Genomic DNA, 16,568 nt, shown 5'->3' with positions numbered 1-16,568 from the left:
TTCTCCTGATTTCTTATTAAATGTTTTTATTCAACTTTTCTAATTAAAAATTCTTTTACCTGCAATTTTTTTTTTACTACCTTTGTATTATTTATGCAGCATACTTTTTTTTGTTTATTCGGAGATAATACATCATATATTTATTAATAGTTTCATATTAAAATTCTGATGATTATACATTCAACAAGCTGATTTATAATAATAAAAATTCCTATGAATTATATTGAATCACAATTTATTTTAAAAAAATCTTTCTTAAATTTTGTACTCAATAAAATACCGGTATACCTAAAATGAGACGAAGGGAGTGCAGACTAATATATATTCTTAACAGCTCTAGATGCTAATAGCATCTTGGCATAAAGTTTATATTCATATATTAAATTATGAAAAGACAAAATGAAAAACTGTCGGTTCACTTAAAAAATCTTCCAAATTTACATCTTTTTCTAGAGGCTCTATAGCTTTTCTTTTCTAAAATAATTTCATAAAAGAAAGAGTGAAGACAAAGAGATAATGGGTACTTGGAATAAAAATGAAATAATTGAGCCAACAAGATGGGCCCACTCCCATATTGTCAAGTAAAAAAATGCTTATAGGTTCACAAGCTCAAAAATCACTCCACGTGCAATTCTTGCTATTTGCTTCCTCATTATTTGCTGGCAATCTCTTACATGTTATACAGTTCATCTTAAACAAAAAGATTTCTCAATGTCACGTTCTTGAACATGTCTTTGTTCCTTAAGCCCACTTATTTTGCTATTTGAGATTCATTTTCTTTTCTTTTTTCACCATTTTTTTTTCATTTCTCCACTAAGGTAAGCTACTTGAACAATGGATTCCAAGACCCTTCTTGATTATGCTTTGTTTCAGCTCACCCCAACTAGAACAAGGTTGGTTTTTTTTTTTTTTTTTTTATGAGTTTGTGTTAACATTTTTTTTTAGGTTGTATTGTTATGGGGACTGATAAAGATTTGATTTTTTTCTGTTTTTGGTTTGTGGGTATTGATAAAGATGTGATCTTGTGGTGTTTTCTGGGAGTAAAAGTGAGAAACTGGCATCTGGGTTGGTGGAACCCTTCATTTCTCACTTGAAATTTGCTAAAGATCAGATTCCAAAAGGTGGGTATTCAATCACTATGAGGCCACCTTCAACTCATGCTTATTGGTTCACTAAAGCCACATTCCTAAGGTATATTTTCTATTTGATCTTTGACAAGCTTTAAGGTTTTAATTTTGTCTTTGGTCATTGTTCATAAGTATGGTACATGTTATTTGAATCATATGGAACTTCTGGAATTGCTGATAGTTTCTTGCAGATGATCTTGATGGCATATGGTAAATGGTATGTAAAGATAGTGTAACTAAAAACTTTCTTTAGGTCCCCTTTATTGGCAAGTTGGTCATAAAACATCACTAAATTGTGATTGTGGGCTCAAAAAGTAGACTAAATCATTATGCACTGTTTGCCAATAACTTGTTGATCCAGATATAATTGCTTTATAGAGTGAATTAGACGAACTATTTGCTATATTTTTCCTATCATCTACTGTAGTTGATTCCAGTAAGAAGGGAGGTGCGAGTGGGACCTGATCTGTACCAACTCTGTCTTCAAACATTTGTTCTCAGCCCTGCTAATTACTTCTATCTCACAATTCACAAGAAATGAAGATGCAAAAAGAAACATCTAAATTTCACCTCTTGGTTTTTTGATCCCTCAATTGTCCCTGTTGTCATATACTAAGTTCTATTAGTTGCCGGAAGGATCGACTGTCTTCAAGCATAATCTTTAGCATATTAATTCCAAAATTTTGCATATTGGAGTCTTTACTCTAATTGCAAACTCTTAGGTAACTAAATACTAAAGAATTCTTGGTTAGATCTAGCAAAAAGGTGAAGCTGATGCAATAAAAGACTCACATTCTTTGCATTCCTGGCAGATTCGTACGCTTTGTAAGTACACCTGAAATTCTTGAGAGGTTTATGCGGTTGGAACACGAGATTTCACAGATCGAGAGTTCCATTCAATCCAATGAATGCTCCAACGGCAATTCAGAGGAAGGTATGTTCAGCAAGACATACTGATATGTTCCCCTTCTGTAGACATCAAATCATAGAAGCATTGTCCATTAGCTGTCATTTCAAGATTTTTCATGTCAATTCTAGATTTCTTCTTTTTATGATGAATAACATTTGTACTGTCCCAGTAGAGTTTATACCATATTCAGCTTGGGGCTAATGTACATTTGTTGTTTGACTTACAGGAAGCTCACCAGCTAATACTGAGAGCACCAGGAAATCAAATGATTCATTCAAGGTATTTTACTTGTTCACAGTTAGATTTTTGGCTAGTGATTTTCTTTTAGTCTAGTAGCTCATTAGAAAATTTCACTTTGATGGTTTTTTGAAGGCAAAATCTGAAGTTGAAGAAGCTAATAATGCTGCACCAAAAGAAAACTCGAAGTAAGTTATCTACAAAGCAGCAGTGAATTGTCAATTCATCTCTAACTGAGAGTCTTATAAGTTATTCCTTTTTTATCTTTTCAGGATTCACCTTCAGCGTCACCTGGATACCCGAAAAGCATTACTCCGGAAAGAGCAGGCCATGGCTTATGCACGTGCAGCAGTTGCAGGCTTTGAGATAGACCAATTGGATGATCTCTTACAGTTTGCTAATTCTTTTGGTGCCTTACGTCTTAGGTATGATAGAATATAGTGTCTTCATAACCTAAGTTATATAGCATGTGTGTACATTAAAAAACAACTGCTGTGAATAGGATCACCAATGTTTGTCTTTGACTACATTAGTTGGAAGAAATACTTATAGCAGGTTCTAATTATCATTGTGAACCTTTGCTCCTTTCTGCCGAGTTACAGAAAAATGAATCTCGAGGACATCTGCTGTCTAACAATCAAAGAAATTTCTTTTTGGGGGTGCAAAGAGCATCACACATTGTTATGTTTATCATTCTTTTTATGTGTGTGTTACTCATCTGATTTGCTATAAGGTAAAATGTAAACTTGTCCATTTTATATTGATTTTCAAGGGAAGCATCTCCTATACATGGAACTAGAAAACTCTTAGGTGTAGCACTTGAGGATGATATAACAAGAAGCTTCTACATCTTTCACTGTATACATAATACTATATGAGAGGATGTCAAGATTGCGTCAACGGTTACAGTTCCCCGATTTTTTGCAACTTCAGTTTGTGTAACCTTATATTTATTGTAGGGATGCATGCATTGAGTTCAAGGAACTTTACAAGCAAAAGCACACAGATGGCCAATGGATGGATGAGGTGGCTGCAATGAAGGCATGTTCCCCAGCGGATCTATCGTACTTGGGAAATCAAGGTGTTATTCTTGCATATGACAATAGTGGCTCCTTGGATAGTTCTGACTCAAATTCAAATGGTGTCAAAGGTATCCTATCTATTCTTTCCTAACATTAATTTATTCTATTAGATTTAAGTTTAGCTGGTGGCCTGGTAGCTATGTTATCAGCAGAGTCCACTTTGCCAGGTACCACATGTCTGGGCCGACATCTCTCTCATGTTCATGTCAGTCAAAATATAAAAGGCTTTTCCTTAGTGATTGAAATTTTAACTGGTTAGTTCCCCACTGTATGCTTAGAGTAACTTCATTGTAGAAGAAATGACTTGGTCATAAAGAACTATATTAGGTATGGTTATACATACGGATGACCAATGATCAAGAAACATTTTATGTCCCAATGGATGTGCTGGTGCATAGAAATGTATCTTACAGCATAGACTCAGCATTTTTCTTACTGGTAACATCAACTGCTATATGTGCAGATGAGAATCTTCCTGCATCAGAGCCTTCCATTGCAGCAAAAGCTCAGATGCAGATGCCATGGCAGAACCAGATGCCTCCGTATATGTACAACTTTCATGGTCCAGCTCAACAGATGCCTTTTGCCGGCATGCATCCTTTACAATATTATCCACCACATATGCAGTGGCCACAAAGTGTAAATGGCTCAACAAATGGTCATGTTAGAGACTCTCACAAACGATCAAAGAAGAAGGAGAAATCCAATCTGAAAGAACATGACAGTTCAGAAGATGATGAACAAACTGAGTCGAGTGCCTCTGATTCCGGAACTGATTCTGATGAAGTTAGGAAGCATGAGAAAAAATATTCTTCACGTGCTAAAAAGCACAAGAAGAAATCCTCAAAAACAGTTGTTATCCGCAACATCAATTATATCACTTCCAAGAGAAAGAATGAGGAAAATGATGGATCTTCTTATGATTCTTCTTCAGCTGATTCTCATTTACTCGATGAAGATTCTATCAAAGAGCAGGTAGATGATGCTGTTGCAGTACTGGAGAAACGTCGCAACTCAAAAGGACGTAGGAACAAGAATAGAGGACATCAGGATCTTGATGTAGAGAACGAATCAAATGGCTATAGCAACACGGAGGGCATGTCACCAACGTTATCTGAGAAACCAAAAGGAAATGACGCATGGGGCGCATTCCAGAATATTCTGATGAGTCGTGAAGAGTCAACTATGAATGGAGCAAGTGACCAACTACCTTTGAACTTCCAGGATGAAGGTTATGGGATCAAAAATTCTGAGAAGGTCAGACGAGACCATTTGGTAACTGATGATTCTCTTCTCATGAGCAAAAATCACGAAGAAACTGGCACAAAGGTTAGCATGGTAGATTTTGCCAATGGTGAGGATATGCGGCCAAGTTTGAAGAAAGGAGTTTCTGATGATGTGCATCTTTTATTTTCGCACAAAGAACCATCAGGAGGCAATACGTTGGGAACTCTATCTGATTTTGGTACTGAATCCTCTGCTATTAGAAATAGTACTGGGGAAGATTGGTTTGTTGTCAACCACTCTGGCAGTTCAGAAACTCAAGAGACTAAGCGAATAATATTCGACAATGACAGTAGCATGTCAATTCAGAAAAGTTCAGCTCACACCGAAAGTGAAAAAGCAGCTCCAATTGATGATTCTTTCATGGTACAATCTCTACCATCTTTTAACGATCATTATGACTCTCAGTGGAAAACAGACATTAGCATGGATGCAGACTTGGTTGCCACAGAAAATGCTGAAAAAACCAAGCTTAGTACGTTTGGGGCCAGTCAACCTGATGACCTTTGTGTGGTGCTTGCAAGAGAAACAAGTTTGGATCCTGTTGAGGAATCTTGGCAAGATTTTGAGATTGAAGCTTCTTTCGTTGAAGTTGATAAAAAATCTTCTGCAGTTGAGGCAAATACTAGTCCTACTGAAGAAAATGTTCCTGTGAAAGGTAAAAAAAGCACAAGCAAGAAGGACGGTCTTGCAAAGACCGGGAAAGATGTGAGGTCTAAAGTCTCCCCGGGACCCCTTTCAAGGAGCAGGATTGATGCTTTAGCAAAGAGCAAGAAGATGTCTCCTCCTAACAAGCTGACAACCCAGAAGAGCAAATTAGATCGGGTACGACAATAACCAGTAACCTCATTCTTTAGTTTTTTTTGGCCTCCATTATTTTTGTCTTTCTTATATATCGTGCATGTTCATTGTTTATGTAGGAGGAAGAAATGCGCAAGAGAATGGAAGAATTGGTGATCGAGAGGCAAAAAAGGATCGCAGAAAGATCTGCAGCTAAAGGTTCGTCCCCAGTAGCTTCCAAGAAAGGGCCAGCAGGAAAAACAGCTTCCTCAAAGATATCACCTTCATCCAAAGTTCACACATTTCCAGTGCAGGTCAGGCATTAAGGAGAACTCTATCAAGGAAAACTATGACACGACCTTAAAATATTTGAGTGCTTTGCGTGAACTTGGAGCATCCACAACTTCTTGCTTTGTCCATTGGAGAAATATATATATTTTTTTATGGAACTTAGAGATTCTTTCTTTACTAGGACAGCATTGCTTGCTGGTTTAATACAAGTTCCTTCTCATTTATTTAGAAATTCATGTCCCATCATAAGGTTTTGCCAGTATAGTTGTTTGAGGCTTTATTATTATTTCTATACTGCTATTTGTTCATATGTTGTGCAAAGTTATATGTAAATCTATCAGTGAGTTAAATTTGTAATAGCAAATCTTGTTTCTTTTTGCTGAATAAGTGATAGGTTTTGGTACTTTCTGGAGTTTTTACTATGAACATCAGTCTTCCCATATTTATTCTTGATGCACATGGGTTCTTATATGATATATCACATTTTGGAACCCCTACCTTTGTTATAGCATTTACTTTATTTTTGCTAACTAGTCCTGTATGTTCTGTACTTTCCACAATTTTCACTTTATCAATATTTGAGGAAGCAATAAAACCCACCACGCCTTTATGTTATAACTTTTTTATATCTGGCTTTCTGTATATTTATTTCGGTGGCGGATCCAACCATGAATTTGAGGTTTCGACTGAACCAGTGCTGAGTCAAACCCTGTATATGCGCTAAAAACAAGTATAGATATAGTTAAATATTCATTTCAGAACTTGCTCTTTTAACTCAAAATCCAGAACGTCTAAATTTTGGTTCCGCCATTAATCTTTATATCCCTTTAAATCAATTTGATAAGGAGGAATGTGACAGCATGTACTGTTAGGTGATTCATATAATCAATAAAGTTGTGGAAGCCAATTCTTTGACAGGATGATTTGGGAAAAGGCCAAAGGGGTCAATTGAAATCACAGGAATTGTCAAAGATTCCAACAGATACTTATATATTAATTACTTGTTCTGTCTCTTTATTGTGATTTGGGGCATGTCCCAAATCACAAGTCACGACACACAATAAATGTAATTTCATGTTTTCATTTTTTTTTTTTCAGTTTCTATTCAAGATCGAAGAACCAGTTGTTTGAATAATGTTAATTTATCAGGTAAAGCACCAGTTGAACTGATCAAAGCTCGCTCTTGTCGTGTTTTCCAGTTGATTTACTATTCTTTATTTCTGACCCAATGACATCATCATCCATGAAAAAAGTTCCATGCCCTGTTTTTTATTTGTATGGTTGTACTTTCTAAGAAAACTAGTTCTTCAGTCGTTATTACGTTTTGAAGCGACAATATAGTGGACATATGATCGTTCCAATCGTAGTATCACAATTTTGAATCTCATTACTCTCTAACCAAAAGACACCCTAAGACATTGTTTAGGCTTTAGGATTTAATTTATACAGGCTGAAAATATAAAGATATTTCATAGTATCAGTGTATTTTAATCTATTATCATTAACGTGTTAGTTATCATTTTATCAGATTACTGCTATGCCAGGGAGGTGAAATCACTAGTGCAAAGATATGAATGGTTGCTGACACTTCAATTACTATTCCTCCTTTGGCTTGCAACATCGTGTTGTCCAGATCGACCCTTCCTCTAAGTTGGTTTTAAGGTCAATCAGTAGCGAAGCTAAAATTTTCACTGAGAGCATTCAAAATGTAAAGACGTAAGCACACAAATAAGCCAGAGGAATTCATCATCTATTTTTTTTTTTTTTTGGTTAAACTGAAAACTGTATTAACCACGTAAGCAATATGAACAACTAACTCATTGGAGTTAGATCCTGAAAAATAACCAAAAACAACAGTTTAAGCTATGGCCTATTAACTATCAGCTAACTCATATGGTTCTTCACTTTATAACTAGTGAGATATCCATGTACAGGAAATTAGACAACTATTTAGCAGCCGTAGTTGTTGAGTTTGGCCAAGACATTAGCCCATTTTGCCTGCTTCTGCCCCCTGATGTACACTTGTAAGTTCATCTGGGTATACATGGACCTGGTTGGTTCAGGTTTTTTAAAGACCAAACCAAACCAATTGCATCGGATTTTTAAACCTATAAACCAAACCAAACCAACAAAAGTCGGGTTGCTCGGGTTTTTCGAATTTTTTTCGGTAAAGTCTTCATACAAAGCATATAACTTGTACTTCAAATATTTTTTTAGTCCTAATAAGATACGACTATCTAATTAAGATATGTATTAAGAAAATAACACAAGACGTGAGATGAGATATGACATTGTGCTAAAATATTCAACGAAAAAAGTTAATGAAATTGCATAAAATAAAATGATCATAATTTAAAAGTACTAAGTCATGCTACAATAAATATGGCTAATATAAGACATGTTGAAAATGATCATAATCTAAAAATCCTAAGTCATGCTAAAATAAATACTGCTAATATGTATTAATTACATGACTAGCTATTAAAGAAAAAAAATAAAATTAAGTAATGTATTTTCACTTTCTAAACTAATATAAAACTAAAGAATAGATAAACATTATTGTCATTCCAGTGTTAGATATGAATTACTTTTGTTAGCATTAGCATTGATTTGATTTTTGTTGAGTTTTATTTGAGTTACTAATATCATTGGGCTACAAAACTTATTGGATCATTCAAAATCTAATTCCAAACTTGAAATAATATGTTAAAAGACAAAAAACTATGAAAAAGTTAAAGAAACCTTTATAAATTACATTATAAATAAATATTTTTATGTATAAAATATGTTTGAAATTTTATAAATGTAATGTCGGGTTGTTTTGATTCGGTTTGACTTTTTTTGGTTTGATTCGGTTTGACTTTTTTTAGTTAAAACCAAACCAAACCAATAGTGTTCGGGTTTTTCTTTTTAAAACCAAACCATTAGTCGGATTTTTTTCTCAGTTTGGTTCGGATTATCGGTTTGGTGGGGTTTGTCGGTTTGCTTTGTACACCCCTAATCTATTATATATACATAAAAATAATTTTAACTTTGCATATATTTCTACTATTATAGAAGAGTGAGTTTGGTCGTCAACCCACTGTTCTATAATAGTAATTAAAAAAAAAAATTAAGGTGGAGCTCACTCTTCTATAATAGTAGAAATAAAATAAAAAAATTAAGGTAGGGTCCACGTGAAGAATTAGGAGACAATTGTAAAAAATAAAAATAAGGTAGGGTTCACGTGAGTCTACTATTATAGAAGAGGGGGTTGACGACCAAACTCACTCTTCTATAATAGTAGAATTGTTTTTTAAAAAAAATAAGGTGGGGTCCACTCTTCTATAATAGTAGAAATAAAAAAAATAAGGTGGGGTCCACGTGAAGAATTAGGAGACAATTGTAAAAAAAAAAAAAAAAGTGAGGTCCACGTGAAGAAGTAGAAGACAATTGCAAAAAGAAAAAGGACTAAATAATGATAATAAGTTCAGAAAATGATAAAGGTACGCTTAGAGAAAATTTAAATAAGAGAAATTCAGGAAAAAAGAAATAATGATTTAAATTGAACACAAAAATCGCTAAAGAAGTCATAAAATCAAAAGATTTAAAACTTATACCTTTGGGTATAAGTTTAGACACATACGTCTCACATAAATAATGAGGAATAACATCAAGAAGACGAAATATAAACGGTCAAGAAACATATACACATATTTTCTTAAAATGATGAAGTTGGTCTATCCTTAAAAATTTAAGACTACAACAAATGCTAACACATGAAAGCGTTTTTCAGTGTTGTTGAGTAGAAAGAGATGATGACATGAAACTCGGTAGGAGAACGTGTATTTCAAATCTTTCAATTGGAGAACCAAACCAAGAAAGACATATATGGGAGAAGCGGACTAAGTAAAATAATTTATTGATATTTTCAATTAATTGAATTATAATGCTTTTTATAATAAAAATTCTATAATTATATTACTAAAAGGTACTCTCTCTGTCCTAATTTATGTGACATAGTTTGACTAGGCACGAAGTTTAAAAAAGAAAGGAAAGATTTTTGAAACTTGTGATATAAAATAAGTTATAAATATTTGTGTGGATTAAATTTTTTTTTAAAGGTAAAAGGGAAAGTTTCAAATTAAATGATTTCTAAACATAAAAATATATCATTCTTTTTAAGACATACTAAAAAGAAAAGTGTGATACTATTTTTTGTGTTCAGCCGGTATTAACACGGGCTTTCATCATCTAGTAATGGAGTATAATTGTTCAATAAAGAAAAGAAGGTTCAGATGAACCCCATTGCTTCTCCCTAGCTCCGCCTCCGACTCAGTTACAATGAAAGTGAGGCACCTCAGTTCTTTAAAGGCCTCTTCTATAGTCGCAATGCAGTCAAATTGATTTTTCTGACTACCAGCAATGATTGAAAGTGATAACTGTCACAATGTCTTCACTGTAACCCGATTGTGTAAATGTTTTTTATACCGTCCACCTTATTGTAACAACTAGTTGAGTGGCAAACATGTTTTGATCACTAAAAGGCTCCTAAATTTCAGGAGGCAGGATAAGTTGAGCAAATATTCGTTATAAACTTTAATATAGAAGTATATACTCATCAAAAACAGCTCAAAGAGTTCAAATAAGATAAAAACAACACATTAACAAACCCAAAAATTTAGGGGTCATACGCGGTTTGGCCTCTAAAAACCAAGAAAATTAATTTGAGCAATTGACCTCCATTATTTTTCTCTCTAATTTGGAAACAAAAGAGAGGAGAAGTGTTTGTCCATGAGATAAGTTGGATTAACCAATTTCCCAGTTGACTCCAGAGCTTGTCCATCATATCGTTCCTCTTTTGCTCTGCACGTTATACGAGTCTTCTTTATCAATTTTCCTACACGTATTACTACCTTATTTTAATTATAATATTAATCTTAATCCTGAATTCTTGAATGCTCTTGTTCTTCTTCCTCCTCCTACATTCTTTTAATCATATCTATTATTATATTATTGTCATTCAGCGATTTTTTGCGTCAGCAAATAATATTTCTGGTTTTTCAGTTGTCAAAACCAAGAAAGTTGACCTGGTACAATCATTATTTTATTTCTTATGGTTGCCTTTTTCTGCAATCTTGTATAAAACTTGTCATCGCTCACTGGAAATGGCCATTGGGGCATGTTTTGGCGTGCCTCCATTCTTTTCTCGCAGGAAGCATAGTACTATATTTGAGGTATTTTTTTTCTCTCTTTCTATTTTTCTTTAAATTTTTCCTAAAACTTCTGTTTTGGTTGTCTGAATATGTTATGATCATGGTGAAGAATGTAAATAATCGTACTTTTGCGTCCAATACCATAAATAGTAATTCTACATTCTCAATTTAGCAATATTACCATGCAAAACCTCAAGGGTGGCCATGTTGAATATGGAAGCTTTCTGGCAATGTTTCTTTTTGGCACCATGTTAATTTCTATTTTCTTGGAAATCCAATTCTTAATCAATTGTATCATATGGTCAAACAAATTAAGCAATAAAACAACATATGAAATCAAAGGATTTCTCCTCATAAGGTTATATAAAAATGTTTTGATTTGAGAGCTGAGTTTTATAAGCCCTGATATAGTAATATATGATAGATCCTTAAGACAACCTCAAAATGTTTCATCATAACTGAGTTTCATCTTCTTCTTTTTTCCTTATAATTTCTGAGAACATATTATAAAAATATCGCAGAATCTAAATGTTCTGTATTAATTTGTGCACGAAAATTGTATATCACAAAGCTAATTCCTACATTTTTCATCACTGTTACATTCCATGCAAAACCGGTCATGTGGAATTTGGAAGAAGACTTCTGGCAACATTTCCTTTTTAACTCCATGTTTCTTCTTTTCTTTTCTTTTTTTCTTTTTGGAAACCCTTATGCTTAATGAATTGCATCATATGATGAAACAGATTAAGAAGAGAAGGAAAAAAAAGATTAAGAAGAGAAGGGAAAAAAAAAGAAAAAAAAAAAGATTAAGAAGAGAAGATTGCATACAACATTAAGGTGATATAAAACATGTTTTGATTAGAAAATCAGTGTTTTTATTTATCATAACAGCCAATGCAGAACAATATCTGACAAAGCTTGAGAACAAACCACATCAAAGTGTTTGTCATAGATATGATTTTATGATCTAAGGACAAAGAAACATAGAAAAGTTGTATGTTAGGTATTACTATTAGTATATCACTAACAGTAGTTAACAAATAATTTGCAGGACGAAGACATGAAAGAGACAAAGAGAAGCCCTATTATTGAAAAGAAGAAAACACCTCCCATAGCAGTATCAAAAAGTTTTAAATCCAAAGGTTCCACGGTTCGCAATTCATGTAGAGTAGCAGGTAACTTCATAATAATGACTGAGCTTCGGAACAAGATCCTAACCTTGAGAGACTTGCTTGACTTGTCCCCTTGTATTGGCTCTGCATCTGTAAATGAGGTACTTTTCTGTTACTTGTTTACAAAACTCAAGCACAATGACATTCTGTGGGAGGTTTTAACTTATATACACTGAAGTATAATGAATTTTACGCCATCAGTATACTCAAACTGGTTATAGCAGGTTACTATAACGTGATGGTATAAAAGCTTCACACTGTCGGCGTACAGAAGTTAAAACTTTGAAAGACAAAGAGCAAAGCAGAATTTCGTAACCTCTGTTGTGATTTTTTTTCCACAGCTGCTCATTTTGACGCTGAAAGATCTGCAACAACTGTATCCTACAATCAATCCATCTATTTCTTTGTCAAAAATTGATGAAGCACCGATGCATCAGGTTACTTATTTACTCAACTATATTGAGCATTACAAATTCACCGTTATGCTATAGCGGATTCATAGTTCACTGTGCTAACCAATTGTTATATACTTCTCAGGCACTGCAATTCTTTTTTGATACCCTGATATCAATTGGGGAAATGTGGACAGGCAATGATGAGTGGATGGCCAAATGCAAGGAGGATTCATTCAATAAACTAGACAATTTGGAACACTATGGTATGTCATATGTTTATTGCAACACCAAATAGATATCTTGTCCATCTGTTATCCATCTCTTGGCTCTTAGGTAAGATAATCTTAATGATCATTTCAATTACAACCAATTTAGGAGTGTTATTGCTCGATGACATGATTAAGCTAGCCAGTGAAAGGATGTTCGATATGATGGACGCGGATGCGGACGAGGACGAGGATGAGGATGACCAGATAAGATATGAACGTCCATCATTCAACACATTTGGGAGGGTTCTTTCTGAATCTTACTCAAGCGCCAAATCCTCCCTCTCGAGCACTCCGGTGACCCCAACTTCAGTTCTCCCTGAGTTAATGAGCAAGAAGAATACAAAGGCATCATATTCTCCACCTCGTCTTCTGCCACTCAGGGTTCAAGCAGTTGGCAAGCTGAATCCTATTGATATAAAGCGCCTCTCTTTCCATATGTTCCCTCATGTAGCAGCTCAAGATTCAAATTTTGTGGTTCAATTAACTAGCACAGTCAATGAACGAAAGTCAGATGTAGAGGCAAAGAAAGATTCTGAAGTGAAAGCCAAAGATGATAAGGAATTTGGGCAAGAGTGTGAAATGACCGACTTGCCAGATATTCTATTGACTAGCATGGATGATGAATCAGAAAATAAAGGAACATGTCATAATGGTGCCAAAAGTAATCATCCAGTCTCAGGACATGTTACTTTGGATGTGCTTTTACCTCCTCCTTCACTTCCTGAATCGCAAGCAGAACAAGGAGCAGAGCCACAATCACCACTCACTTTATCATTAAATGTCATAGACTCACAAAAACCAACATCTACTCTGCAGATTTCTTTGCTTACACCAGATAAAGACATATCAACCCCATCGACTTTTGCACCAGCAGCATCACAACCACCACCTCCACCTCCACCGGTACCCAATTCATCAGGGAATGCAGAAGGGTCACAGCATGCACCATTGCTAGCACAACCAAGTGGTGCTCCATTGCCTCCTCCTCCTCCTCTACCTCCAATGACATCATCCAATGTAGCGACACCACAACCGCCTGTGAAAGCAATATCTGCACCTCCACCACCACCACCTCCTCCCATGACAAGAAAAGAAATAACATCTCCACCTCCACCTCCACCACCTCCCATGACATCAGTACAGAGAGTAGCACCTCCCCCGCCCCCACCACCTCTCATGACATCAGCAAATGTAGTGGCACCTCCCCCACCCCCACCACCTCCCATGACATCGGGAAATGTAATATCAGTTCCACCTCCACCCCCACCTCCCATGGGATCGAAGGTTACTGCACCTCCACCCCCTCCTCCAATGGGATCAAAGTCTATAGCACCTGCACCCCCACCTCCACCAATGACTTCAAACGGAAGAATGCCAGCACCACCTCCACCCATGCCAATGGGAAAAGGAGCTGCACCTCCACCACCACCAGGGTTTGCAGGTGCCAGGAACCTAGGACCTAGGAAAGCAGCCACTAAATTGAAGAGATCATCACAAATGGGAAATCTTTATCGACTTCTCAAGGGAAAAGTTGAAGGATCTAGTTTAGATGGTAAGTCAAAGGGGAGAAAGGGAAAAGTTGGTGGTAGTGCACCAGCAGGAGGTAAGCAGGGAATGGCTGATGCTTTAGCAGAGATGACAAAGAGGTAATATTATTGAACAGATTATTTAGTAGAGGTGTCCCGGACCCCACGCATAGCGGGAGCTTAGTGCACGAGGCTGTTCTTTTTTTTTATTTAGTAGAGGTGAATCTTTCATATCTTTTCGACATATCTTTGAAAATTATGTCATATATGTCTCAGGTCAGCATACCACCAACAAATTGAAGAGGATGTTAGAGTACATGCAAAAACAATCAAGGAGATGAAAACAGCTATTACCTCTTTCCAAACATCAGATATGTCTGAGCTTATTAAGTTCCACAAAACTGTAGAATCCCACCTTGAGAAACTAACGGATGAATCTCAGGTTTAATATATATCTGCTGTATATATACATATTTCTCCATGATTCCCACTTCAGGGTTTCTCTTAAAGTAATCTTGATGTAGGTGCTAGCAAGGTTTGAAGAATTCCCTACCAAGAAGTTGGAAGCACTGAGGATGGCCGCAGCACTTCATACCAAGTTAGATACAATAGCCAAAACTCTACAGAATTGGCCAGTAGCCCCACCTGTTGGACAACTTCTTGACAAAGCTGAGAATTACTTCAACAAGGTAGAACCTAAGTTCGCAGTTGAAAACTTCTCATGATGCAGTTGAAAATTTCTCACGACACAGCTTTTATATATTTCCATTAGTGGCTCTAACAAATGGTTCTATCATCTAGATCAAAGGAGAAATGGACACACTGGAACGGACAAAAGATGACGAATCCAAGAAATTTAAGAGCCATAAAATCCACTTTGATTTTGGCATTCTTGTGCATATCAAAGAATTGATGGTGGATGTTTCCTCAAACTGTATGGAACTGACTTTGAAGGTTAGCACGGTGTAAAACATGTATAGCAAATGTAGCAATCACTCACCTTAGTATTCTACGATATCTTTTTTCAAGTAACACTTGATGTTGAATCAGGAGAGGAGAGAAGCAAAGCAAAAGGAAAATGAAGGAGCTGGACCCAAAAATGATGGTACTAAAAAGGGATCAGCTAAACATCTATGGAAGGCATTCCAATTTGCATTCAGAGTCTATACTTTTGCTGGTGGGCAAGATGATCGTGCTGACATGTTGACGAGGGAATTGGCTTCAGAAATAGAGACAGATCCTAATCCAGAGGCTTAAAGTATACATTCATTTTCTCCAAAAAAGAAAAACCCAAAAAAAGAAGAAGATCACTATAGGTGTCAATATATAATGGCATTAGCGCATATAGACACTTTTGAGAGGTTTAAGCAATTAGCATAATGAAGCTTTGCCTGGAAGGTGTTCTCTAGATGCTTCTTGCGCTGTGATTTCATACATCTACTATGAGAGAATTGCTAAACATTATATCCTTTTATGTTTGGAGGACGGGGAGCAGTGAGCTAAACTCTAGCTTTCCTCTACCACCTGCAATACATACAATATCTATTACACCTTTGTGACTGGTTTTGTAGAATGTACATAACTCCAGATTGTCTTTTTACTTTCAGAATTAGAGGTATACATGTCAATGATTGCCTATTTTATGCATTTAATTTCTATGTTCTAGTCACGGGTTTTCCTTGTTTCTACATTTTGTATGTCATACTAATGCATTTTGCTAGCTCTATCTTATGTTTGATTTTATTACTACAGTACTATTTTTAGTTTTATCCTTTAATGTTTGTATTGTCAGTACTTTTCTTCCTTCAAATTTTTCATCATATCTTTTACTCTTGCATTTCTTTCAACCTATTTTCTGAAAAACGATTTTCTTGAGCTGAGAGTTTATCGGAAACGGCCTCTCTACCCCACAAAGTAGGGGTAAGGTTTGCGTACACCCACCCTCCCCAAATCACACTTGTGGGAATACACTAGGTATGTTGTTGTTGAGCAGAATTAGTAGGATTAATCACTGTTATCATACATCATTATTACTTTCATTCATCTGATCTGCACCTGATTACTAGGAGAAGAATTAGATAATGCATGGTAATAAGGATGTTGTTTCATACCATGTTTCTCATCTAACACGTTATTTTATGAAACTCAGAAACAATGATGCTTATCCAGCACAAAACATATTAGAGAATTAATATGCAGGAAATTTATTGATCTCTTTCAATTTTCCCTTGTCCTGCTTGAAATCCTACAAGCAGGGGCCGAGCCAAGTGGTGGCCAGGGTGTTCACCCGAACCCCCTTG

General features: G+C 35.6%; 2 protein-coding genes across 2 annotated transcripts; both read left to right on the top strand.

Moving 5' to 3' along the window:
* Positions 1–615: 615 nt before the first annotated feature.
* LOC132621247 (COP1-interacting protein 7) lies at positions 616–6,114 on the top strand. The gene is made up of 9 exons (XM_060335436.1): positions 616–893; positions 1,015–1,191; positions 1,940–2,061; positions 2,264–2,316; positions 2,410–2,462; positions 2,547–2,699; positions 3,234–3,424; positions 3,820–5,465; positions 5,561–6,114. The coding sequence occupies exons 1-9, from the start codon at positions 835–837 to the stop codon at positions 5,744–5,746; spliced, it is 2,640 nt and encodes an 879-aa protein (XP_060191419.1). The 5' UTR covers positions 616–834; the 3' UTR covers positions 5,747–6,114.
* A 4,292-nt stretch (positions 6,115–10,406) lies between these two features.
* Positions 10,407–16,312, top strand: LOC132624990 (uncharacterized protein At4g04980-like). Its single transcript, XM_060339757.1, has 9 exons — positions 10,407–10,927; positions 11,958–12,179; positions 12,420–12,515; positions 12,616–12,736; positions 12,849–14,388; positions 14,545–14,710; positions 14,793–14,957; positions 15,070–15,222; positions 15,319–16,312. Exons 1-9 carry the CDS (start codon positions 10,649–10,651, stop codon positions 15,523–15,525), a joined length of 2,949 nt encoding a protein of 982 aa, XP_060195740.1. The 5' UTR covers positions 10,407–10,648; the 3' UTR covers positions 15,526–16,312.
* Positions 16,313–16,568: the final 256 nt, after the last annotated feature.

The sequence above is a fragment of the Lycium barbarum genome, chromosome 12, assembly GCF_019175385.1.
Source record: "Lycium barbarum isolate Lr01 chromosome 12, ASM1917538v2, whole genome shotgun sequence".
NCBI classification, from domain to species: domain Eukaryota; kingdom Viridiplantae; phylum Streptophyta; class Magnoliopsida; order Solanales; family Solanaceae; genus Lycium; species Lycium barbarum.
Note: the sequence above shows the minus strand (reverse complement) of the source record. Positions and strands in the feature narration are given on the sequence as shown.